The sequence below is a fragment of the Anser cygnoides genome, chromosome 7, assembly GCF_040182565.1.
Source record: "Anser cygnoides isolate HZ-2024a breed goose chromosome 7, Taihu_goose_T2T_genome, whole genome shotgun sequence".
NCBI lineage: Eukaryota > Metazoa > Chordata > Aves > Anseriformes > Anatidae > Anser > Anser cygnoides.
This window is the reverse complement of record NC_089879.1, coordinates 37,313,108-37,338,772: the sequence shown is the minus strand read 5'-3', so window position 1 is coordinate 37,338,772 and position 25,665 is coordinate 37,313,108. Positions and strand designations below refer to the sequence as shown.

Below are 25,665 nucleotides of genomic sequence, written 5' to 3'. Positions count from 1 at the left end.
CTTCCCTTTGTTTTGCCTAACTATTCAAGTCTGAGGAATGACTTGCATTGGCCCTGTCCTGAGACAAGAAACAAAGTTTTTTTTATGAAAACATGTAGAATTCATTTTGAAAGAAAATCTTATTCTGGAGGATCAGAACATTTACTTTAATTGGGTAATGACCGATGGATAACTAATGAAAGGGGAAAAAAAAGAGGGAGGGAAAACCAACCATAATAAGTCTCAAAGCCTTGCCATGATCACTGAAACTGTCAGCTTGTATTGACTCCTTGATGACTGCAGTTTGGATAGCTTGTCTTCCCCCTGAGAGAAGGTGTGTTGGAGTGGCTTCCCAGTAGCCTGACTCCCTAGCCGGGGTAGGAAAGTGATGATTCACGTCAGAGTTATCCAATAAAGAGCAGAAGACAGAAACAAACTGTTCCTGTAGAACACTTGTGTGCCTTGCTGCTTTTGGCTTAGAATCCTCATTAAGAGATCTTGAGTAATAAAATTGCATTTTATCTTCCATCAATGGTTATGCTCACAGAACAGTGAATGTGACCTGATCTCTGCACTGAACATCTATTTGCCTGTCTCCAAATTTACTGAGTCTCAGGGACCTGGGAACGCTGAAGGCAAGTCTTATTAGTAAAGGCTTAAGTGAAGAAGGCATCGAGTACCTCAGCCTTCTGTTCTATCACCAGGCCCCCCACCCATTCAGCAGTGGGCCCACATTTTCTGTGGTCTACATTTTGCTGCTGGTGCACAAACATTTGTTGCTGTTGTTGTTGCCTTTCATGTCCCTCACCAGTTTTAACTCCAGATGGACTTTGGGGTTGACCACATGCTTGCATACTCAGTGTCTCTGTTTCTTGCCTGAGTCACCTCTCCAGTTTTCTGCCTCTTGTATGGTTCCTTTTTAAGTCAGACTTATGTCAGGAGCAGTCTGTTCCTCCATGCAGGCCTCCTGCTATCTTTGCTTGGGGTGATATATTTTGCAGCTTGAAGAAGGTGATCCTTGAAAACAACCAGCTTTCCAGAACTCCTCTTCTTGCTAAGACTGTACCCAGTGGGATTTCTTCAAGCAGATCTTGGAGGACAAAGTCTGTTCTGGAAGGCGAGGGCCTGATTTATCTTTTTCCTGCCTTTCAGGATCCTGAATTCTGCCATCTCATGGTCACTGAAGCAAAGGTTTCCTCTGACATTCCCTAACCAGTTCTTCCTGGTTTGTAAGCTCAAGGGTCAGTGAAGTGCCTCTTTGAAGCTTAGAATATCTGACAGGAAAACTATAGTAACTTTTCTTTGTAAGCACTTGTTTTATATTGATTACATGATAGCCTAAGAAGGCTTACATGAGCAAGTGACATGCTTCACCTTGGTCCTCAGATGCACACAATGCATAAATGAAATGAGGAATTACATTTAGGGAAAGTACATGCTACTTGGGCTAATTTTACAATTTTATGCTCAGACTTCTGTATGCAGTATAAGATCATAGAATCATTCAGGTTGGAAAAGACCTCTGAGATCGAGTCCAGCCTTTAACCTAGTACTGAATTCCACCATTAAACCATGCTGTGAAGTTCTACATCTACACATTTCTTGAAGACCTCCAGGGATGGTGATTCAGCTAGTTCCCTGGGCAGCCTATTCGATTGCTGCACAACCCTTTCAGTGAAGAAATTTCTCCTAGTATCTGGCCTAAACCTCCCTGGCACAACTCGAGGCTGCTCCCCCTCATCTTACCACTTGGTGCTTGGGAGAAGAGCCCGATTCCCACCTTGCTACAAAGTCCTTTAAGGTAATTGTAAAGTACAAAGATGTTTGGGTATTCAGCAGCCATTCTATTCTCATTGCTCTCTAAACTCATGTTTAGACAATTTAAAGTAAATCTTGTATGATAATTCCAAAATTGTCTAAGTTATTTAACTGTTCCAGAAGATCTACATCATTAATTCAAGACAGCCTTGGTTCAGGTTAGCAGTAGGCAAAGACCAGAAAGCAGCCTTCTATGAAGATTGCAAGTTAAACATTTGTAGTTCATAAGGGTATTCAGGAGTACTTGGTATTCTTGTGGTGGTGTTTATCTGGCAATTGACTTGTTTATCTGAGTAGATGATAGGACAGACTTGCTTTTTGACATTTGATGAATACACTGATGATGCTGGGTGTTTGTATGAATATCTAAGATGGGCATATCCCTCCTTAAATGCTGAAGAGCGCATAAAAAAGGTGATGGAAATTAATTTCTTGAATAGGTGAAGTCCCATAAGCGCTAAAGTAACAGTGAATGATGACTTCTGTAACCACAAACTGTTTGGGACCGCTTTGGCCTGTAGTGGATAAATCATGGGTGTTGCCTTACTTAAGTCAGTGTGATGACAAAGAGTAATGAATGTTTTTGTATGTTGAACCATGTTTGCTATGTTTGTTTTTGATGAAATTAAAAAAAAAAAAAAGGTTGTTCCATAATGAAAGGAGCAGGTGTGATGACATGGGAAGGTTATTAAAGGCCAAACCAGAAAGTCTGTGTGAACTTGCCCAGTTGTAATCTTAGAGCCACTTCCTGGACATCAGCTCTTCTGCAGGCTCCTTCTGTCAAGCAGGGAAGCTATCAGAAGCTGTGATCTGGAACGTGAGTTTCTCCAGCAGCGTTTCTTCCTCTGCTGTCTTCCAACCTTTTCCTGCTTCTGGAAGAGGCTGCTTATTGCAACTCTCTTTGAGGAGGGAAACATTAATAAAATGTTCTTATGCAGGCCATGTTTTGTTTTCATTAATAACTTCCTTGGAAGGAGCAGAAACTGAGACTTGAACAAGATGGACTGTCATTATGTTTGAGAGCCACATAACGTGTTAGTTTTGACAAGAGTTTTGGGGTGAGCTTGGTTCCTGGTGACAACAAATTTGGTTAGGTTTTGAACAACTGGACTTGTCATTTAGGAGTAAAATATTTCTGTGTATAGGTAATGAATGCTTAAAACTGTTAATATCAAAATGAGATACAGCAATGTGGAATTGAATGAAATGATTAGTGCTCAGACAAGCTGGTACTTTCAATGTCTGTATTTCAACTCTATGGATACTAAACATACTTAGAAGTTTTTAATATTGAAATATGTAATGAATGATAACTAAGTGTTATCAGTATAAAAATGCTGCTTCAAGCATCCAGTTGGAAGTTACTGGGGAGCTTACTTGATAGTGCTGTTCTTAATGGTGTGTGTATTTGCTTTTGAAACTTAAAACTTAATTTGTTACTTTCTTCAAGACTGATCTTTAAGTTTCCAATTTCAGTCTTTGAATGTGCATGGATAGGTTTAAACCCAAGTCAGCTAAGTCTGCAGAAGCTATTTTTAATAGGTCACAAAAAAACACACCAAATATTCAAGTTACGTTGAAGTAAATAAATGTTTTTAAATTGTTGCACAACTTATAAGGTTGTATGTGAGAGGAGAAGTTAGTAAACTGACTAGTATTTGTTGCACTAGGCTGAACATCACTTTGCAGCTTTTACAGCATGATACTTTTGCTGAATAACTGGGAGATTAAACAAATCAGTTTCTCCTAAACCAATCAGTTTCTCCCAAACTCGAGCAGAGCTGTAGTGAAAAGGTCAGTTTTTATTTAGTGTGCCCTGATACAATGACAAAAAATTGGACTGTGAAGGGCCAGCAATTGCCAAAGGATTGACTTGACTGTAGCAGCTGAAAAAGTGCTGCTTGATTCTTTGCTATTTTTTAAAAAAGTTGCCTTTTTCAGAAAATCAAGGAGTGGGAACATCAATAAATCTTAGTTTGGTTTCAGATTTCCTTAGGTCTTTCTCTGGAAAAAAAATGTTAACTTGATGAAGCATAGCACTACTTTCACTTCTGGTAAGTTAATGCTGGAGAGAACGTGCATTCCTCAACTCCCTGAGCAGGCTGTTCTGGCACTTGGGCCGTCAGTCCAGCCCACCCCCCATGCAGGAGGAAGAAATATATTTTTTCTGTTGATCCCATTTCCTTCCCCCCAGCTTGACAGATAATTTTAACTCCAAACTCTAGAATATATTTTTTTCTCCCAGTTGCAAGCCAACTTCTGGCATAGTAATTTTCCTGTTGTAGTTTTTGGTGGGGGCAGGTAGAATCTGACCTCCAATTACTCAGGGTAGTGAAATGCTAAAGAAACTTCATAACTCTGAAGCAGTAACTGGTTTGAAGAGCTATTTCTTAGCCTCTTGTGTGACAGATCTCTACATCATTGTTCTCTGCAAGAAGAGAAGGTGCCAAACAAACTACTGCATGTGGCTTTTGCTTCAAATATTTTGGTGGTGCTGATTAACTGTGTTGTATGTAGCATGGCATTGGTAGGGTATGAGGGGTTTTCTAAACTCAAAGGATATAGGTTTTGATTTCATAGCTGAGCAGTTCCTTTCCTCAGACAGTTTTCTTGTTGGCTTGCTAGCTGCCTCAGAAATATGTAGTTGTTTCACACTAGTATAGTGGTTTGTAAGAAGAGTGATGCTCTTCTCTTCTGTTGCTTTTAAATTCAGAACAACTTCCTCAAAAAAAGACGAGGTGTTGTTTGGGCTGTGTGAGTAAGCTTCTAAAAAAGTTAGAATTGCCACCTATAACTAAACATGGTAGCAATTAGATAATGAAATAATGACATGATAAAGGTGTTTTAGTGTTCTTCCATTGTTTAAGTACTTGATTGTGACCTTTGAGTTTCTTGCTGATGCTAATTTTCTTGTTTCATCTAACCCAGAACTGTTGTCAGATCAGACACTTCTTTATCTGATTTTATTAAAAATATGCACGCAGTTGGCAGAAGTCTGATAGAGGATGCTTTGTTTGCAATTTTTTTGCGGTGATTCCCACATAAGTGAGTCATATTCTACACACTGAAGTAATTGTGGAGCAGGTATAAGTGGCCATGAGTACTGGGGGCAAAATCAACCTGGAAAATAGTCATGTAATATCAAGTTTCTGACACAGGTAAGGTTTTAATGGTGCTGTATATGAGCTCTGTCCCTTAGAAAACAGCCCACCATTTATAGTCCTTTTTCTATTTAATGTAACTAGATATTGTTGTGGCTAACCAAAGCATCATGTTAAACATTTGAGCAATGATTTATGCCATTAACTTTACGCTTAAATCAACTGTTACACAAGAAAAATGAGTCTCTTATTAAAAGCAAATTGCCTAATATCACTACAGAAGATGAATAATCAGTGTAAAACGCTATGTTAGCGTATCTTTTGCTGGTGAAGAAACATTTACTACGGCAGGACTTATCCCAGATTGTGAGAGAAGTGCCTGTTTCTTCAACCATATATGTATTAAAATAGGGAAATATTTTTCTTTAATATTAAAAGGACCCAGTGAAAAATGTTTCCTTATGTACTTTTGAGCAAAAGTTGTAGAATTCTATCTAGTTCCTGCATTTGCAGGTTGACTTGAGTAAACAAGTGAAAGCTGCATCTCTTACGTGTTCCTTCCCTACTTCAGTACATTGTTTAGCCCTAAACCCAGTTAGTTTTAGTAACCTGTTAAGATCATGGAAATAAATGCTGGAAATAAAGATGCAGATAAATGAGCAATCATCTATGACGGGCACATGAGAACAAGTTCTTGGAACAGAGCCATGAGTGCTGGGGAGGGAATCATAAGAATTTCAGAATTGGTTGGAATGAAAGGTGGCTTTATGACAGTAGTTGTGTCAATAATGGTGTTTAGAGTAAGTTAAAATGCAATGTCATGTAAATAGTGGGATGGTGAGTATTATTCTATTTTGGCTATCTTGCTACTGATAAGCATCGCTGCTGTCAGAGGCTAGAATTTAATCTATATTCTCATTTTGTTGTGGCTTAAAGTCTGAAAATGGATGCTCTTCTTTGTCTGCTATCAGAAGAGTTGTTCAAAACTGCTTTTTCCTTTCTCGTGCTTCAAAATGTTACCTCTCTGCAGTGAACTGCTGCTGTCTTGAACTCTAAGAAAAAAGGAAGTCTTAGTCTGGAACCACTGACGCTCACGGAGGGAGTTCAGAAGGGAAGCAGTGCTGACCAAGTTTATATGTAACGAACAGAAGATATTAAAATTCAGTCTGATAGCTAACCTACACTCTTGGTTTTGACACATGAAAATTTTTCATGTAGCTAGCAATACATGTGAAATTATCTGTCTTCAAAAAAAAATATTGAAAGTAACAAGCGGATCTTAAATTTAACTGAATATCAAAATGAAATGAAGGCGTTTACAGTAGACATGTGCCTTCTACTTTATGTAGTGGGAGGTCTTAAACTGGGTGAACCTTCTCTGCTTTTGAAACTTATTATTCACTAAGTAACAGTGTGTTCATTTGTCTCTTTCCCTTCCTTGAATGTTTTCTGTGCCAACACAAATAAGTGAAATACCAATGTGATATGATTTTTATGAAGACCACCTCAAGCTCTGCATCCTGATGTAGGAAAAGCAATCTGGGAATCTAGTAAGTCTATTACTACCTATGTGAAGCTATAGTTTGGGTTGTTTTAGAGGCTGTCTCAGTCCAGTTTTGTTTGTCATCTGTAAGAGAGGTAGAGGAGTGACCTGTGAGTATGTGGAAGAAAAATTTTCATGCCCTTGAAATATGTATGAACTTCCTGTGGTGACGCTTTTTGGCTTGGTTGGTGACCATATTGGCATTGGTTGGTGACAATCTTAAGAAATTTCTTGATACTTCTCTTTGACTGAAAACTTGGTTTAGTGTTTAGACTAAAAGGAAGGACAGGATGTATCTCAGTTACTTGTGGGGAAAAATTGCGTAGCTGCATGTTGGATAGGGTTTTGGTAGGTACTAGAAGATGCAGGGTTACTTACAGCACTGTTGTGTATGGTGTTTGCTGTTCAGACAGGCATCTGAACACGGAGAGAACTTAGCTCTGTGGTATCATCTGTTATCATTTAGGACAGTACTAATCTGTACTTCTGCAGCAGGGTTCATAAGAGGTGCTCAGAGACTTCGTGATGATTCACAAGTCTGGGTGTGCAGGAATGAACCGGAAGTGCTTTCAAAGCCTGTGTGCTGTATGGTATGAGGAACCTTCCACAGACCTTCTTGTAAGGTAAAAGTAGCTAATTCAGCTGTGAATTTCATTTCCAGAGGATGATTACTATATCTTATTTCTCCAGCTGAGTTTTGTATGTGCCTGAAGGTCAGAGCTCACTTAACGTTACTAGATTGAAGTGGAGTTACAGCATGTCTTTTAGCAGTTTTTAAACTCAGAAATTAGGGTAGTTCTGTAAAGTCTCACATTCTGTGCTTTTGTTTCCTTTATGTCAAGTTTATATATCTTAGAATTAACCAAAGCAGACACTAACAGTATGAATAAGTATCTTTGGTACCCAAATGATAATACTTCATTTTCCATATGGTTTTTGTTCTATAGTTACGTATTTTACTTGGACAGCAGGATTTCCTTTGCCTCGAGCCAAATGAATTTGTCTTAATCTCCAGTATAGACAGGTAGGTCAGCTTGCTGTTTTAGGGACCAGATGGCTGGAGTGTTCTAATTTACTTGACTTATTGCCAGAGGACTTTGAAACTATGCCCTGCTATGCTTGGAATGCAATCTCTTGGTTTTCTTATGATTACCCTGGAGCCAATATACAGCATCCATATTAACTGAGAGGCAAAGCAGCTAGGCTCTGATCTGGTCTATTTAGGTTTGTGCCTAGCTTGAAGGGAAAAAGAAGCGGTCCTGTTGACAGATGGACAAATATGTGCATTGTTAGGTTGGCTTAAACTAGAAGCAAAAAAGAGAATTCAGCTGTTTTTTTAGACTTAGATTTCAGCCTTTAATTGTATTGTCCTATTCCACTACAATTAAGTAGAAAAACTTAGATAATGCTGCTAAAATCAGTGCTAAACTATCTAATTTAAGTGATGTATCAATCTAATAAAGTCCAAATGAGATGAGTAGTGATGAAATTGGAAACTGACTTTATTCGATACTCTCAAGGGAGCCTTTGAAGGAAAAGCATACTGTGTAGTTTAGATACAAAAAAGGTTAACTTTTCTTAGTTACAAATCACTTGTTTCAATCATGTAGGGTGAGAGATTAAATCGAGGAATAGCATGTAACCCTGTTCTTTTTTTATTGAACTTCTCAAGATTGATTGTCTCTTCCATTCACTGTTTGCAAAAAAAACAAAAAACAAAACAAAACAAAAAAAACCAAACAAACCTTTATTGGATGTGGTTAATGTTATCTCATCCAAATTCTTGAATGACTTGTGAAATTTGGGGAGGACCAAGAAATGTCATGATGCACCCTGAAGCTGCTGGGTTTAACAGCAAAGCACAAAGCTTTGCCATTTATTCCAGGATGCATGCAGTTCTGTTTTGCTAACACTGATCATGTGGATGACAGTAGCTAGGGGTCAGAGCCTGATTAAAAATAAATAGTCACTTGAGCAGCTGTCTTGAAAAGATCTGAGTAAAATAAAGTGAAATACCAACAACTGGATCTGCTTGATACTGTAAATAAAAACAGGATGTGGTTTGCAATGAAAATACTGTGGCTGACAACAATGAAGTAAAATGGAGCAAAGTACCCTTTGCTTCTCTTTTTGCTGCTGGAGCCCCTTCCCCCTTCTCAAAGGCTTTCCCTATTAATTTGGCTCAAGTGACTGGTTTAACAAAGGGAAAAGTGAACAATTGTGAAGTAGTTATTGTACCATTGCCACTTTGAGCCCAGCGAGACAAACTGTCTCTGAACTCAGTTAAAGATAAAGGATGTGCTTTGGCCTTCAGAGGGCAAGCCCTGGGGGAAGGGATGAACTTTGAAAGGTACAGAGTACGCAACTGGTTACCATTAGCTTCAGCCGTTGTTTTTCTTATCTATCTATCATGTGTAAGGCCCCCCGAGTCTGTAAGCTGTATTCAGAGTGCTTTCACAAGGAGATTTAGTTATCTCTGTTCGTGTTGTTGTTTTTGTTCTGGACTAAAACATAAAAATCTGTGCTAGCAAGAAGTAGGCATGAATGTGGCATAACTTCCCTGCATGATTGATTGTTCATAGTCTGGAAATCAAGGCCAGTTTCTGTTTCACAGAAATAAGATGAGAAAAAAGGACTGGCCAACTCTTTGAAATTATTTAAGATATAATAGCTCATCTTAGCAGGATTCCAGACATAGATATGCAATGTAGAAACTGTTTTCCTTGTAGAATTATAGCAAATACTTGAGTTCATTGTTTCGGGACAGACATCTAAAGAAATTGACAAGTTGTGGAGAACTTCATGGAGGTGTACTGATTTGCAACAAATTTCTGATGTGAGATTGAATGCTCCCATTGATACTATGCTTCCTAGAGGCTTGCTAAACATGGAAGAATGCAGAAACCAGCAACTGGATTTTAATGAGATGGCTTGTGATGAAGTTGCTTTTACAGCATACAGACCAGATGATTTGATTAGCATTCTGAATTTGTCAAGCGAAACTATTACTGCAGCTTATTCCTCAAGAGAAACCCAGGGCTCTGCTACTGTTACAGCCGGGGCTGTATGTGTTCACTGCATGTTGACACAGGAATATTCTTGGGCACCTTGATAAAATGACACGTTTTGAATCAGCTTCTGTAACATTACAGGAATTAACATGTCTTAATCCTTTTTAACTGGGTTTAACATAACAGCTGCAAGAAGAGTTTCACTTCCGACATCTGGCAAATTCTTGGTAATGTCAATATAGGCATTCAGGAGAATCTTTACTTTTGTGTTCCCTCAACCCACAAAGACCAACAAACAAACTTTGGACTCTAATGTTAAACACATTTTTCATATCATACAAGCAATTTGTCCTTCAAACTCTTCCTACAAGTAGAACTAGGCACTACTGAATGTTTGTGGTGTCTTGTGTTGTGGTTCAAACCAACTCTTAAAGAATTACAGAAGCTGAAACTATTTCCCCTTCTTACTGAAAAACTGTTCTTAGCTATACGCAACATGCTAAGAAGATGGGAAAGGGACCTCTTGGGGTCTTCCTGTCCTGTGTTTTCTTACAGCAGAAGCAAACATGACAAAAAGCTGTAAAACATAGCCCAAGAGAAAGTCTTTCTCTTGCTTTTCCATGGAGAAAGTACACCAGAGCATGAAACTGGAAGCATACTGATCTTTTACAAATCAATGACAGATAAGAGTAAGATCTACAAATAAAATTAAAATCCAAAAGCAGCAGGACATCTTCATTTCCTCCTGGTCCTTCTAGCTGCGCTCCTAGTCTAGTTGTGGTCCTATAAGCCTTCCAGTGGCCATGTGTGTCTCATTTTCTTTAAATTTCTAGGCTTGCGAGCTTGACAGTCTCAGGTTACCTGTAGTTAAGTAGCAGGGAAGTAGCTCCTTCTTTATTTTAGTTCAAGTGAAGCTCCTCTTATAAAGTCACACAGAGTATTGAGATGAATATGGATGCGTTGAAATTGTAACAGTGAAACTATCTTCATAATTTTGCTTGAGAACTTCCCTTGCACTGTGCAGATAAAAACATTCAAGTGTAGGTCTGGTTATTGTGTTAACCATTGCAAAGTTGCTTTGATGCAGTGGGTAATAACCAATTCAATATTATTTAAAGGCATTAATTTAAATTCTATGGAGAGTGCTGCTTCTCAGTTAGCTAAGGGAGGATTATTTTAGGTGGTAAGAATATCTGAAACACGAGTTTGAATCCTGTTTTTCCCCCCACACTTATCCTGTTGAATAGGAATAGAAAAAGGTTCCCAAGGTAACTGTTCTTTATTAGCATGAAGCTGTACAAACCTTCCTGTCTGAAATAGGGAATGCATAGATATTACATGTTAAGAAGAACCCCCAGCCTATTTAATTCCTTTGTCATTAGACTTTGGAGAAGGTGGAGCTGAGTGACGAATCTCTATCTTATTACACGGTGGTGCATCTGAAAACTATGTAGTTCATATAAAGTTCAGCCTGAAGAAACTGGATCTCATTGAAACAAGAAGTAAAAAATCCTCCTAGCCACATAGCTAAAAAGGAAGACATACACAACTTTCTGGGATTGTGTATTTTTAGCCTTGAATGTGGCTTCAGGTTTTGAGAACTTGCCTGTTAAATCCTATGTGGTATGCTGTGTTATGCTGTCTCCATACCTTGGTTACAAATCCAAAGAACTTCTGGAAAGGTTAATAGCTACATAAATATGGAATGCTTTCAATTGAACCACAGGGTTCTATGTTTAAACAGATTGAGTATGAGCAGTGTTGGTACTTAAGAAATTACTCTTCATGATATTCTCTAGGAAGATTGACCTTTTAAATTGAGACCTCACGGGAACTGCCCAAAATCTCATGTCTTGTCTGTGTGCTATATAGTGCTAAGAATACAGGAGGAGTGAGTTTCTGCTTTGTGATGAACTGGAAGAGAGAGAGGCTCTTCTGGGAGTCTAGGACAAAGACAGTTTCTGTACCAGAAGTTCTGAGGTTAAAGCTCCCCACAAAAAAAATCAAAATGGAAATTGACTCGTCCTCTGTTACTTTCATGTGAAGACCAAAGATTCTAGCTAGGCATAGCAAAGAATGCCAGTGTGTGTATACATATAGGTATATGAAGTGTTTGTCTATAACTAGTAGATATGAGCTCAAGCTCTTAAAGAGGAGACTTTTCAGACTGGGCTAATAAACCTATATTAACTTATATAAAGCATATTGTGATGTAAACAGAAATGGTTTCTTAGTTGTGACTGACTGTTCAATCGAAGATGGCAAGCTGAATACTGATTATTAGAAAGACCTGTGAGGCCTACATTCCTTGCTTGCAAACTAAAATTTCATACCTTAAAAATATATATCCTCAAAAATACTCTGTATAAAAATTTAAAAAAAAAAAAAAAACCAACTTTGAACTATGTGCAGGTTGGTGCAGCTGCAAGAGAAATTTTGAAGGCAATGGGCTTACCCCCACTAGATCTTGGGAATAAAGTATTACTCTTCTTCACCTCATGACAGCCTTCCCTGTCTGCACAATCTATCATTGTAATCCAGGGTTTATGCAAATAACTCCTTTTTGGTGTTGTCTATATCATGCATGCACAAATGATAAATATTAAAAAAAAATAATAAAGCGCAATGGAAATAAATGGAACAATGGTGTACTGTCTGTCGGGGGTCATGTAACCCTGCTCCAAGAAATGGAGAATGAGACACAAGGGTGCTCCTGAGGCACTGTCATGGAGTTTGAGTCATGGCAATACTGCAGTGCTGTGTACTAGCGGGATGTACAGCTGTTAGTGAGCTACAGTCAGCATAGAGACAGAAATCTAGTATAAAATTGAAAACCTTTAATATCTCTATTCTTTCCTCTGTCACTTAGAAATATCTACATGACTAATTGCAAATGTAACACTAGTTAAACTAAGAAATATTAAATGTAGGCCAGACTGACTCTTAAGTTTGAACCAAATAGAGTATTAGGGTTAGGGTACATCTGTAAAGCCCCTCTGAAAAGGACACAAGTAGGTAGACAGCAAGACAGCAATTCTGGCAGACGGAGTAAATGTGCAGCCAAGTGGTGCTTCTAGAAGGTTGCACAACATTGGAATTGCCAACTGCTGAGCATGCTGGCACACTAGAAACTGTCAAAAAACAACAAACCTTTAAATACCAGCTGATTGAGGATTTTTCAGTGCTATCTTGTCTAGCTTGAGCAGGCCTGGCAGCTCTTGACACACACTAGTGTCTGGGTTAAAGACCTTCTGCTTTCAGATGCCTTTATGAATGGCTTATTCAGCTGGAAAATACAGCGAACAAAGAAGCTGGAAATATTTTGTCAAGTTGGTGATCTCAGAGTCCAGAGATCCAGCTACCAATTATAAGGACTTCTATTGTATACCATGAGTTAGTGTGTAGAAAAACCCGGATCTTATTCTATCTCTCCCTTTATTAGCTTCTTTGTAATTATTTCTGCCTAAGGATGATGTGAAATGTGGATTGTGTTCTCAGTAATTAACTACATTTTTCTAATAGAGTGGACAAGTTCAATAGCAAAATGAAGGCAATCTTTTTCAATTTTGAACTTGGTTTCTGACACTTGGGTTAGGAGGGAGGGAAGTCTGCAGAGTTTATTGTGATTTGTATTTTAACACAAATGTGGCAAAGAAATAATATCATTTCTGTGGAGCATTGTTGGAGAGATGAGTGCCCTGCCAGTTAACTTATTGGAGATGCTGTTGAGTGACAAGGTATGATTTCTAAAACGTTAGGCTAACTTGGTATAAAGGTCCCAAAACTAGATATAGCAGCAACTAACCTAGTGAAAGGAATTGTCACTAGCACAAATCCTTCTTTAGTTGTTGTTGCTATTTGTATTCTTACAGGTTTTACACTGACATTCTGAATCTTACATTTGATTTCTTTCTCCTGCAGGTTGGAAAAGAGACAGTTCAGACTACAGAAGACCAGATCTTGAAAAGGGATATGCCACCAGCATTCATCAAGTAAACTCATTTTATTGTCAATCTTCTACTGTTGGTACCAAAAACCTGTTCCAATGATGGGTCATTGTTAAACGCTTTCGTTGTACATATTAGAAAATACTCTCATGTGAATAATTCTTTGGAAACTTGAATTTGACCTTCTTTAGAAATGACCTTTCTGCCAACAGTGACTTTTCCTGTTGTTATTATTTATGCATATCTATGGTATTTATTATATCTATGGTATTTATTATGGTATTTATTACATTTATGCATATCTATGGTATTTTTCTGTGGTATTTTTCCTTTAAAAATAAACTTTTTTTCAGACTAACACCACCACTTATCTATATGCTGTTGTTGTTTTGCCTAACAGTATCAGAGATGATGTGCTCTCAAATCTTGTGTTAATTTGATGGAGAAGTATGAAGGTGGCAGTGTAGCCAGCTGATGTGTGGTATTACTGCCTGGAAATTTGAGGCATTTGAAGAGTAGTGACTGACATTTTTAATTTCATGGCTCAGTGTCAAGGATGAATGATATTCTCCTTCTGCTATCTTAAATCTTAAACATCATAGATCACAACTTCTTGTGGAATCACCAAGCTTCTGACTGTCAACTGGCAGACTTTTCTCTGAAGTGAACTTGCCCTATACACTCAAGGCAGTGACCTCTCCATTGATGTTCTCTAATACGTACAAAATGAATTTGTATTTTACTGTATTCCCCAAAACAAAATAAGCAGATACTCAAAATAAGAAAACAGACAATTGGAAAAACAATGAAATGGAGAACAAAGATGAAGTCAGAAGAGAACTTACACTACAGCATTAAAAAAAATGTTCTATTGTAGGTTGATGAAATGAGTAATAAAAAAAAGTGCTAGGACCAGATACTATAATGAATTATAGAAGTTGAAGAATGAAATAGTTCAAGTTCAAAAAGGAAATAAATTACAGATCTTATGGTAGATGAGAGGATGGGGAAGTTACCAACCATATTAAGCTCAACAAGGGCAAGTTCTGGATTCTGCAGTTGGGATGGGGCAGCTCTGGCTATAGGTATAGACAGGGGGATGAGAGGCTGGAAAGCCCCCACAGAAAGGGATCTGGGGCTTCTGGTTGACAAGTTGAACACCAGTCGCAGCGTGCCCTGGGAGCCAAAAGGGCCAGCCTTGTACTGGGTACGTCAGGCACAGCAGTGCTGAGGTTCAGCCTCACCTTGAGCACTGTGTGCACTCTGTTCTTATATTGTGGCAGACAAAACAATTAGTGTCTGAAAAAGAGCTGTGAAGATGGAAAAGGGTCTAGAAGGCAAGATGTATGCAGAGCAGCGGAGGGCCTTTGGTTTGTTCAGAGCAGACTGAGGGGAGGCCTCATGGCGGCCTGCAGCTCCCTCACGAGGGGAGTGGAGGGGCAGGCGCTGAGCTCTGCTCTCTGGGGACAGTGACAGGACCCGAGGGAATGGCATGGAGCTGGGACAGGGGAGGGTCAGGCTGGGTGTTAGGGAAAGGTTCTTCACTGAGAGGGTGGTTGGGCACTGGGACAGGCTTCCCAGGGCAGTGGTCACAGCATCAAACCAGCTGAAGTTCAAGAAGCATTTAGACAGTACTCTCAGATACGTGGTCTGATTTTTGGGTGGTGGTGTGTGGAGCCAAGAGTTGGACTTAATGATCCTTGTGGGTCCCTTCCAGCTCAGGATATTTTATGAGCTAAGTTATTAGTGAGTTACAGTATCTCACTGGAGACTATCCAGAATGTCTGTCAAGGCATTGCTACTGCCTGAGAAGTTTCCGCTGAGGGAAATTTGGGGAGCAGGAAGTCTATAGGTCTCACATGCCTATGGAGCAAATGACTAGAAATTCTGTGCAAAGAAGGAGAATTAGCAGACCCTAAATAGATGTGCATATTTGCTTTGGGTGAATTAAATGTTTCTGGTGAAGGAAATTCTGCGTTCTACGACACCTCTTGGTGTCTTAGATACATGGTGTCTAGAGATATCACAAACAGGAAAAGGATAATCAGAGTTGTATGGTACACATTGGTTTCTGAAGTTTTTGGCACAGTCTGAAGGCTTTTAAAGAAAATGAAGTAGACACGGTAATAAGAAAAGATCTTTCACAGAAAAGAGAAGATTGAAAGTGAAAGGAAAAATTACATGGTTAACCCTAGCAATGGTGGGAGGTAATTAGTTGGGCTTTAAAGATCTGGGCTGGTATTGGTGCTTTTAACAGTGTTCAGTAATGCCCTGGAAACTAGAATGAGCAGTGAGGTGAAACTACTTGATGATTTACCCAAAATCTTATGCAGGATAGTGAGATTAACGGATGACTTAGAAATTACAGCAGGAACATATTAAAGTGAGTTATTTGATATTAAGCGTGGATGAAATCATTTTGGAAGGTCTGAAGTTGTGCCTGTGTGTGGGAGAGCAGCAGCTCTTGCTTCTGACAGGATGTTTGGCTTTGAACTGACCATCACTGATAATGACAGCGAGGTTCTGGTTCTGTGATATGCTGGTGAGAGCACCCATAATATGCTCAGTAGTGGTCACAATGTAAACCAACAGTTAGGTTTATCAGTGAAGGATGAGAGGCTAAAATGTCACTATATGCTACCATCCCCCACCTTGAATAGCACATGGAGAAGGTGAAGTTTCTACTTTTCTTCCTGTGCAAGAACTTGATGAGGGCATTGCGTTAGGATAGTTCATAAAGCGACAGTAGGGGGAGGTTACTCATGCGAGTCAGGTACTATTACAATTCCTTTATGTAAGTTTGGAGGATAACAAGCAAGTATTCAGAGGAATTCATTGTGGAATATCAAATAGGCAAACTACAGGAAATCCTAAGAACTGAAAATTGTTGGAGGATGGGAGAGTGCCCAAAGGAAGTATGATAAATGCTTATCCTGTTCTTAACCCACTGAAGGCATGTATTTGTAGCTACTTTTGCAGACAGGATACTTTGCTGCTAAATGGGCCTTTGATACAGTCCACTATAGTATTTATTATGCTGTGTTTCTGGTGTGTGATCTTGTTTGGCTGTTTTGTTTGGTAGGATTTGACTTGTTTTTTTTCTGAATATTTATTTATTGGAGGGTGTGTGTGTACATGTATTAAAATGAGACTAAAACCGTTTTCTTGCTTCTTAGTGAGTTGTATATGTGTAATGCTGTACTCATTTTCTAGAGTGTGTAGAGTTTTACCTCATTATAGCTTCTTGTTCACTAAAGTGAGTAAGGGGTTAAGGAAAAGACTTTTTTAATGGCTTACAGCAACCAGGCTTTGATCAACGTTTAGGAGATTCTGGAGACTTACATAGTTAAGTTACTATAGAAGTGTGATATAAGCACTGCTAAATGGTACCACTTTATGCTGAAAGCAAGGACCTTGTGCAGCAATGTATGACTGCTTGGATTGTAATACAGTAAAAATGGAAAGCAAAACCACATCCCCGTAATGAAATGTACTTCATGTGGTACTTCAGATTCAATAACATGAATTTTGAATGATCAGTGGCATTCATGAATGATAACCTGTTGCATTTGTTGGTTTTTGTTAACCTGGAATTTATAATAGAGTGAACTAGTACTTGTTAATGGTTTCTTGTTAACCCTGTGGAGCGTATCACTGACTTGTGTGTTGTAGGAACAAGTGACAGTCATGAATGAGCTGCCAAGGGAGTCCTACCTGTTTCTGTGTTTAAGGGCAGGACTTGGATTCAGGAGGTGAAACGGATGAGGGTTGTTTTTCTTTTGAGGGGAGGGGTGCTTGTTTCTCAAGTGCTGGTTCAGGAACTGGCAGTCCTTTTTAAGGGATTTCTACAGAACTTGTACTGACAGACGTCTGATAGGATAATGAACACTGTGCATGCACTAGCACTGCATTCCCTATGCATACTTTCCTCACTCAAAATGACCACCAGACTTGAGGTGATAACTCTCGGAGGATGAGGGAGAAGATTGGTTTAGTCTTCTTAAAGACTGGGTTTTTGGCTTGTTTGAGACTGACGTTGAGGGTTCACAATAAGTGTAATATATATGATGGTAATGTGTCAGGTTTTCCAGTAGGAGTGTGATTGTGCAGCAGAACTATTTGTTGGCTGCTGAGAAGCTATGATGCATCCCTTTGCTTGCTGCTGACATAAACCACGTTGGAATTACTGACCTAGAGTTAAAAAATGCCATGTTCTTTATTTTAATTGTCTTAATCCTGAAGGAGTATGAGCAATTCATATAAATTATATCAGATGTTTTGCAGTGTGTTTATATTATTTGTTATACTTGTAAAGAAGGAAAATCTGCTATCTCTAGACAATGAATAGTGTAACACCTGATTTGTTTGCACTCAGAATAAAAATGTCTGCATTTAACTCGCGTATGCAAATTCATTTAATAAATCAGCAGTAATGCTGTTCTGTATTGGCATTTTTGTGGCCAAGCTAGAGCTGCATTGCTGGTCAGCTATATTAACCAGCTGAAGTTAACACAAATTAAAAAGCAAACAAAATATTTCTGAACAGTAAGTAACCTAAACTCTAGTGAGCTTAGCCACTACAACTGGAGTCATTAGAAATTGAAACAAGCCTTATTTAGGCATTTTGAGCAGGCATCTTTGTTTCAGCTCTGGGGGGAAAAAAAAAGTTCAGCGTAAGCTAAATTTTTCCTCACGCTTTTTGAAGAAGATAACGGCAATGAAGCTGACTGACTACTGAAAAATAGCATTGTTGGGAATAGTGTGACCCATGTCTGTCTTCTCCACACAGAATTTGGCTGGTGTTAACATAGTTATATTGTAATCACTCCTCTAAAATAAATACACTTTTTTTAAAATGAAGTTGTATTTTTAATTTGCAATACAGGGATTAGATGGTTTTGGCTGTCGAACTGAGAAGAAAGAAAATGGATTTGTCATTACCTATCTGACCTATGTGTTAATGCTAAATCCTCTGTAATTAGGAGCATAAAATGAAACAACATAAGTGAACAGTGTGTTTTCCTAGTCTTAACGGAGAAATGGTTTTAGAAAAACTGAGTTCTTTCACATGCATCTTTGAACTGAATATTTAAAAAGAGCTAGCTGATTTAAAAGTAGCTAAATTATATGTAACCCTACCTGACACAATTCCCCTGCCTTTGCTTTTGTTTATGTCTACAATGCAAGTTAGGCTGCAGGTATCTCTGTGCCAAACTCTGATTTTCTCAGTGTTAAGCTAGTGAAGTGAACACAGTGAGATTATAGGGATGACTTATCTTAAGGTAGAGGCAATTGAGTTACTGGAAGGTAGATCATATCATGGTCTTGCATTACTCTAACTATTCAGCTATCTCTGTCTTCTTACAGGCTTGTTCTTTCATACACTACAGTAAACACGTTGACTTACTTGCCAGTGAAGAGATGTCATCGCTTACTATGGCTAGTAGTTCACATGAGCAATGTGAAATGTGAAACATTTGATTCTCTGGAGTTTCTTGCTTTAGTGTTGAAAGTGTCTTAATGAAAAAGACTTAGTCTTTTTGACTACTATTAGTCTTTAAACTGTTATTTATTTTTAACGACAACAAGAAAAAAACATTCTGAACAGTACTATATAACGTTTTTTTAAAAAAATGGTGCTATGCTAGAATTGCCAAACTTTGAAACGGCTTGTCAGTAAATCAAACAGAATTACCACACTGTCATTCTGAAATGTAATCAAGTCCGATACAAAATACTACTCAAAATGAAGTAGACCACAAAGTCAAACGAGATGTTTTTACACACACAGTCTGTATTTTAGCAGTTTTAATGTTTTTTGAAAGTACATAAACATTCTCATCTATACAAACCCAATTCCATTACAGTTATGTTGTGATCTGTGTACGTCTAAGAAAATGAGTATCAAAATACATCTTGCTTACTGACCTTCAACTATAAATGGGGTGTTATCTAACGTTCATTCAATTTGGTTCAAATAACGTTCAATTTGGTCTACATATCTAGCAGTTATTTAGCTGTTTTTTGGGCATTTAAAATGCGATTTTTATTTATAAGCCAACACCCTGAATATTAAAATGAATTATTTATGATGTATTAGTGTGTAATGTACATTATATTACAGCGTGTGCAGGCTCTTCTGTGAACTGGTATTTTAGGATCTTTTGGTGTTGGAGGACCTTCAGCTCTGATGTTTATCGAGCATACCTGCTTCCCTTTGCAAACTAGATATAATATATGCTCTCCGGTTCTGAATGTGACAAAGAATAGGTGATGGTGGTGGTAACTCACAGAAATTGTCATTAGCATTACTTTCTTTATTTCTATGGCTTATTTTTTCCGTTTGTCTAAACTTAAAATACTTTTGTCTCGAAGTACGTATATAAAATACATACCTATCTGAAGTTTTCTTTAGTCCTATAGTGTAATTCTGTAGGTGTGGATTCTACACAAAAATGCAAATTATACAAATTAAAAGCATAAAGTATCAAAGACGCTGTGAATCAGCTGTGCTTTTATGAAGTTTTAGGCTGAAAATTTACCGTAGCAATGAACTTGAAGTTGAAATGAAGCAATGAAAGAAATTGAAAGCTTTTGTATGTGTTTGATTTTTGTGAGAGAAAAGCAACTCTTTGAAGTGTGGTTTATTGGGGGGAAAAAAGTCCAAGTAACTGATTTACTCCCTACTCCCCTTTCCCATCTTTTGTTTCCTGGCATGTATGCCTTGCAAGGATCGGAGGGCATCTGTGGTTTTTTTTTTTTAACACCTCTCTGCTTTTTTGTACATAGTGCATGCTCCTGAGGTCTTTTAAATGCAGTGGGAAATTTGTACAAAGTGGGCATTGTAGAAGTAAAATGCAGGATTACCTTTTGAAAGTCCAGCTCTGAAAAAACTGTAAGAGAAATCTTTGAATCTTTAGAAACTTTATTTTTGTGCTAAATTGTGGTGACTTCTGGAGGTAATGCACACTTACACTAGTTTTTTTTTCTTTTTTTTTTTCACAAATGAAAAAGCCTGCCTTGGGATGATAATTGGCATTAAACAGATGACCATGAAATTGAACTGTAGGAAATGAAGTATTTCTGAGCATGTCTCAGAGCTGGCTGAATAGGTGATTTGTTTAATCCCTTTCTTGGCAGAGTTGAAAAGAATAAATTTGAGAAGTAAGTGGGGAAATCTAATTTAGTGCCGTCAGTTGACTTTGATAATAGAGCTGAGTACATGGCATAGCAATGAGCAGACCATTCCCACCTTAAAGTCCTCCTGTGTTTTCCTGCTCAGTTGTGAGCTACCACCACCTGATGTGCTGAGCAGATGTCTCACTGAAGAGCAGGTTGTGATAAGGGCAGCTGAACCAATTTGATCTGCTCGAGGGAGCCATTAGATGAAAACTTTACTTTATGAAAAAATGTGTGTTTTCCTGTAACGAATCTTATTTCTAGTGTAGCCAATGTTAGTAGTAACCATTAAGTTCTGCCATTTGTGTAGCAAGGAGCATAGGGGAGAAAATGAAATAACTAACTTTCCAATGACACTGAAAGTATGAGAGAAGACTGTCCAAGCGGTCGGTAGAAAATGGGCTCTGAGAAGCATGAAAAACGTTGAGAAATAATATTGCTGTACTGAAAGAGTTTCATGTTTGTTGGAACTTGGTGCAGTTTGAGTGAGCACATGGCACTCAAGCATAGAGTCTGTATTTAGATTCTTCTTAAAAGGGAGAGAAAGGAGGAAAGTCATAGTCAGAGTAGTCAGTAACTAGTCAGAGTCCAAATTTTGTATTCCTTTAAGCTGTTGTGAAGTAATTAAAACAAGCAAACAAAACCCAAAGTCTTGAATGTTTCAATTTTTGATCTTTTTTAAATTGTCATGTTAATGGCTTGACAGAAATAAGCTAATTTTAGAGCTTACTTGCTTATTGTAGTATTTTGTGTTACTGTATTTATATACGATAGTATTTTGTAAAACCTCCTTTCTGTTTTTACGTGTGCAATCACAAGCTGCACTTGACATTTATACCATATCACTGAATCTTACGGCCATTTAAAATGCTGTTTCGCTCATATGAGTGTTAACAGACTTTGAAGAGCTAGTCTGTAGCTTCAAGGAGCAGGGCAGTGAGTCTTAGTTTTCTCATTGTTTCTTTTGTTTCTTTGTTTTAATATGTAGCTATCATTTAATATTTAGCAATTCCTTCTTGAATGTCAGTGCAAATACAAGGATGATAATGGATAGCAATTAATTTAATTCTGAAGTCCTAAAAGAACAGTTGTTTTGTTTTCTGTCCCATCGTTCAGAATGAAAGGTGTTCCACCATGATGATGGCTGGGACCTCTCCTTAATGACACCCTGTATTGACTGCTGTACATACAATACTTCGTTCACTACGCTGGAAGACTGCCTTACTTAAAAAAAAATAAATTAAAAATTAGTCTTGTTAAACTAATCTCACTTTTTAAACTATAAAGATGTATAACGATCAATTTGCTTGTAGTGTTTCAAGTAGTAAGGTTAAAAACAAATCCTTCAGCCTTTTTCCATATCTGTTGCTTTTACGAAGTGATCAACAACTTTCGTTTGATGACTTCCCACAGAGTGGAGAATGCCTGCACCAAACTTGTCCGGGCAGCCCAGATGCTGCAAGCAGATCCTTATTCGGTACCAGCTCGTGACTATCTGATTGATGGATCAAGAGGTATCCTTTCTGGAACATCAGACTTGCTTCTGACATTTGATGAAGCAGAGGTAGGAATCCCAATATGAGTGACATAGGTATCTGCACAATGGTATTATTAATTCAAATATCTACCTAACCGAGTATTCAGCTAACGTAGGCTATTGCAGTTGAATGTGATTTTGATTGTCTTACCTTGACTAGAAGCATATTCTGCATTCCTTTCTGTCAGGAGAAGCTTAGTCTTCATGCTCTGTTTCATTAAGAGCATCTTTGTATGACATAATGTTTGTGTTGCTTGTAATTATTGTGCAGAAAGGCCTGATTTTATCTACCCTGTCTTATATCTTCCTGACATTTTTCTGTATTCCATTCACTGTACCCATACCTGATCCTTAAATTCTGTGTCCCTTCACTGTTTTCAGTGTGTTACACCCTAACATGTCTGTCTTTGACCCCATTAGCTGTGGCAACTTAATTGGCCTTGGGGCGGAGGAGATCATCCAAATTTGGGCTGACTGGTTAGCCAGAGGACGTGTTCTGATAGATGTAACAGTTGCTTCATTTTGGCTTTAGTGCAAGCCAAAAAGTGGCTCAGAGGCACTGTTTGTAGTGCCTCAGATGGGAAAAAGACAGAGATGCAAGAGAACTTAAAAAGGAAGGGGGTGGATGGATATTGAGTATCTTATACTTGAAAGCTTTTCTTTGTGTTACGAATCTTATTTAATCTTGTGATTCTCTCACTGGGAATATGGAGTCATTCCTTTCTAAACAGCAAATATTATGCTGTTATGAGGAAGTGAAGCTAATGCTGTTAGAAATGCTCTTGTTAATTGTAAATTTTACCTGTGCAGCTGTCTGTTAATGTAAGAAATTGTGTTACTGCTGTTCTGAGTGGTCTAATGTGGCATCCCTATGTCACATTTAATCAGCTCGTGGTACTGTTAGCATATTCCTCTGAAATGGGGAGAATGCTATGGGACACCTCAGTAGCACTGGTGATTACACAATTTAAGTGTTTTTAATAGATGCTACAAAGTTTTATAGGGCATAATTGCAAGGAAGTTAATAGCTTTTAATTTCCCTTTTTCCAGTGTTTAGGAAAGAGGTTGATTTATTTGGAGTTAATGCTTCATTGAACTCTTGTCTCTTACATCTGTGTGTTTAAAAAAAAATTAAGTCTGTAATGATCAATTTCTCTCTAATACAAAACCTGTCATGACTGTATCCTACTGTGCTTCAAGATAAACTAGCATGGAGACAAAATTAAAGTGAATTTTAGAGGAAATTATGATCTGTCCTAAGGACTGAACCCTGCATGTGGTTGATCTGAGTTAAATGTTAATTAAGTCATTCTTCAATGAAAATTGTACATGGTGTTGTCAGAAATAATGTGGTTCAGGAGGTAAGACAATTAAGTTAAACAACTTAGGAGAACTCTGTGCAATTAAACGTGAACTAAAAAAATTAAGTAATCAATTGCTGAGGCAGAAGTCCAGAGGTAAATAAAGTACAGTCTTCACAGACAGATTTTTCTGGAAGGTTTAAGATGTTGTATCTACCTTCTCTCACTGGAGTGCTTCATAATTCTTTATCCATATGTAAAGCTGTATGGTGAATAATATTTCCTATGAGCATTTGGAGTCTGCTTTCTCTGTATCCCAGACCTTTGCTAACATGATGTACAGGTGATCACAAATGCTATACCTATCCTGTTCTAATGATAAGCTTGCATTTCTAATTCAAGTGTAACCTAGCTTCATCTAATAAATGATGGAATATTCCTTTTTTAGGTCCGTAAAATCATCCGTGTCTGCAAAGGAATATTGGAATATCTGACTGTGGCGGAAGTAGTAGAGACTATGGAGGATTTGGTGACATACACAAAGAATCTAGGGCCAGGTTTGATTTGCTGCAGTCTATCGTAAACATTCGAAGTGTAGTCTTTTCCACTATCTTTTCTACCCCACACACCTTATTCACCTTAACCAAGCTTTGAGCATTTGGATAATGATAAAGCATTTGCTTTGAAAGTGTCTGTTTAAACTAGAGCGTGACTGATTACTATTTTGTGATTGACATTCTTTCTTAAGAATAAAGAATAGTCGGGACGCTGGTAAATGGCACACACTATACAGGTGATATGTACTCTAATTTTCTACACTGTTATGTGAGGGAAGTAAGCATGCATTAGTTAGAATAAAACAAACAAAAAAAAGAAACTTGTGTAATTAAGCACTCACAGCTATGAAGTTAATTAAGATGCTAAAATGTCTGTGCTAACTGAGATGGTTAGGGCTAATAGGAATTACTTGGAGTAGTAGAAGCACCATGTCATAGATTAACATATTAATGAGGTTGCAGAAATAGCTGTCTTGCAGTGTAATGCAAAAGTCCAGCTGTTAACATAATTCTTTTCCTTCATTATTTGATGCTCCTTCACTGCTTGTTATTTCCCTGTGCTAACTCGCACTCTTTTACTGGTGGAAATAAATGACTGGTAAGTGAAGCACTGGGTTGCTATGGAGGAAACCTACCATCAAGCTCTGTCATCCACTATTCCAAATGCTTTGATTCCAGCAAGCATGAAGTAGTTTAACAAAAGTATTCTACAAAAAGTAGGTGTTGTGCTAGGAATATAGGAAGATGTTGCAGTGAAGTTACACTGAACTGAAGAATGCTTATAAAGAAGCTATTTATACATATAAATAAGAATATGTATGTAGTGTAAGGATAGCTAGTTCATAAATGAAATTGGATGCTAACAGACCAGTAGCTCTAATGTCAGAGTACGTTTGTCATCCTTGGTGTACTTGAAAATTATGCTGTTTTTATTGAACATAAGTATATACTTTACTCTGTTTCTAGATGTGAAAAACTTTAATTTTCATATGAAGGTATAGCGTTCTTTAAATTTCTGTAATGTCCCAAGAGAAATTACCTTCAGCTAAGTAGATTTTTGCTTTCTTATGAACAGGAAAAGATCAAGCAAAACAGATAATCTTCTTTCTGTGAAATTAGTTATTTTACGCTTATAATTTCTCTGTGGTCATTATCTTCCATGTCATTAAAATGGAGGTTTCCCTAAACTTTGATTTATTTTATTTGGCTTAGTCAGAAGCCTTTGGGATTTCTCACTAACTTCAGACATAACTTGCTGTTTTGGTTGTATGATGGAGGTAATAGGTGTTAGACAACTGTCTGATTTCTTAGAACTAATCTTGTCTAAATTCGTACTGTTAAACAGATACACAGTTAATCTTGTGCTTCTGGCATGCTCTAAATATGTGCTACTTAACACCTACAGCCCATGTCCACAAAACTTTTTATGCCAGTAGTCCTTGTTGCCTTCAGTTATATCACTGGGCATCTGACCTTACTGTCAATATGAGAACTGTATAAATAATGGGATCATAGAATCATAGAATGATTTAGGTTGGAATGGAACCAGCAAAAATCATCCACTCCAATACCTCCTGCCATGAGCAAGGACATCTTTCCACTAGATCAACCAAGTGCTTACAGGTTTTGTGGTGGAAGTAGAGTGGAGTCTTTAGGTGTCTTCTGTCATTTGAACAAAAACGTGGTTCTGCA

The 25,665-nt window shown here is 37.9% G+C and overlaps 1 protein-coding gene across 5 annotated transcripts in view; it reads left to right on the top strand.

Moving 5' to 3' along the window:
• VCL (vinculin) overlaps window positions 1-25,665 on the top strand; it is a 64,132-nt gene that overhangs the window by 7,943 nt on the left and 30,524 nt on the right. For all 5 annotated transcript variants that reach the window (XM_048060044.2, XM_067000391.1, XM_048060041.2 and 2 more), the window contains exons 2-4: window positions 13,374-13,444; window positions 21,992-22,142; window positions 23,865-23,973. In XM_048060044.2, the coding sequence (XP_047916001.1) occupies window positions 13,374-13,444; window positions 21,992-22,142; window positions 23,865-23,973 (331 nt within the window). The remainder of the gene's footprint in view (window positions 1-13,373; window positions 13,445-21,991; window positions 22,143-23,864; window positions 23,974-25,665) is intronic.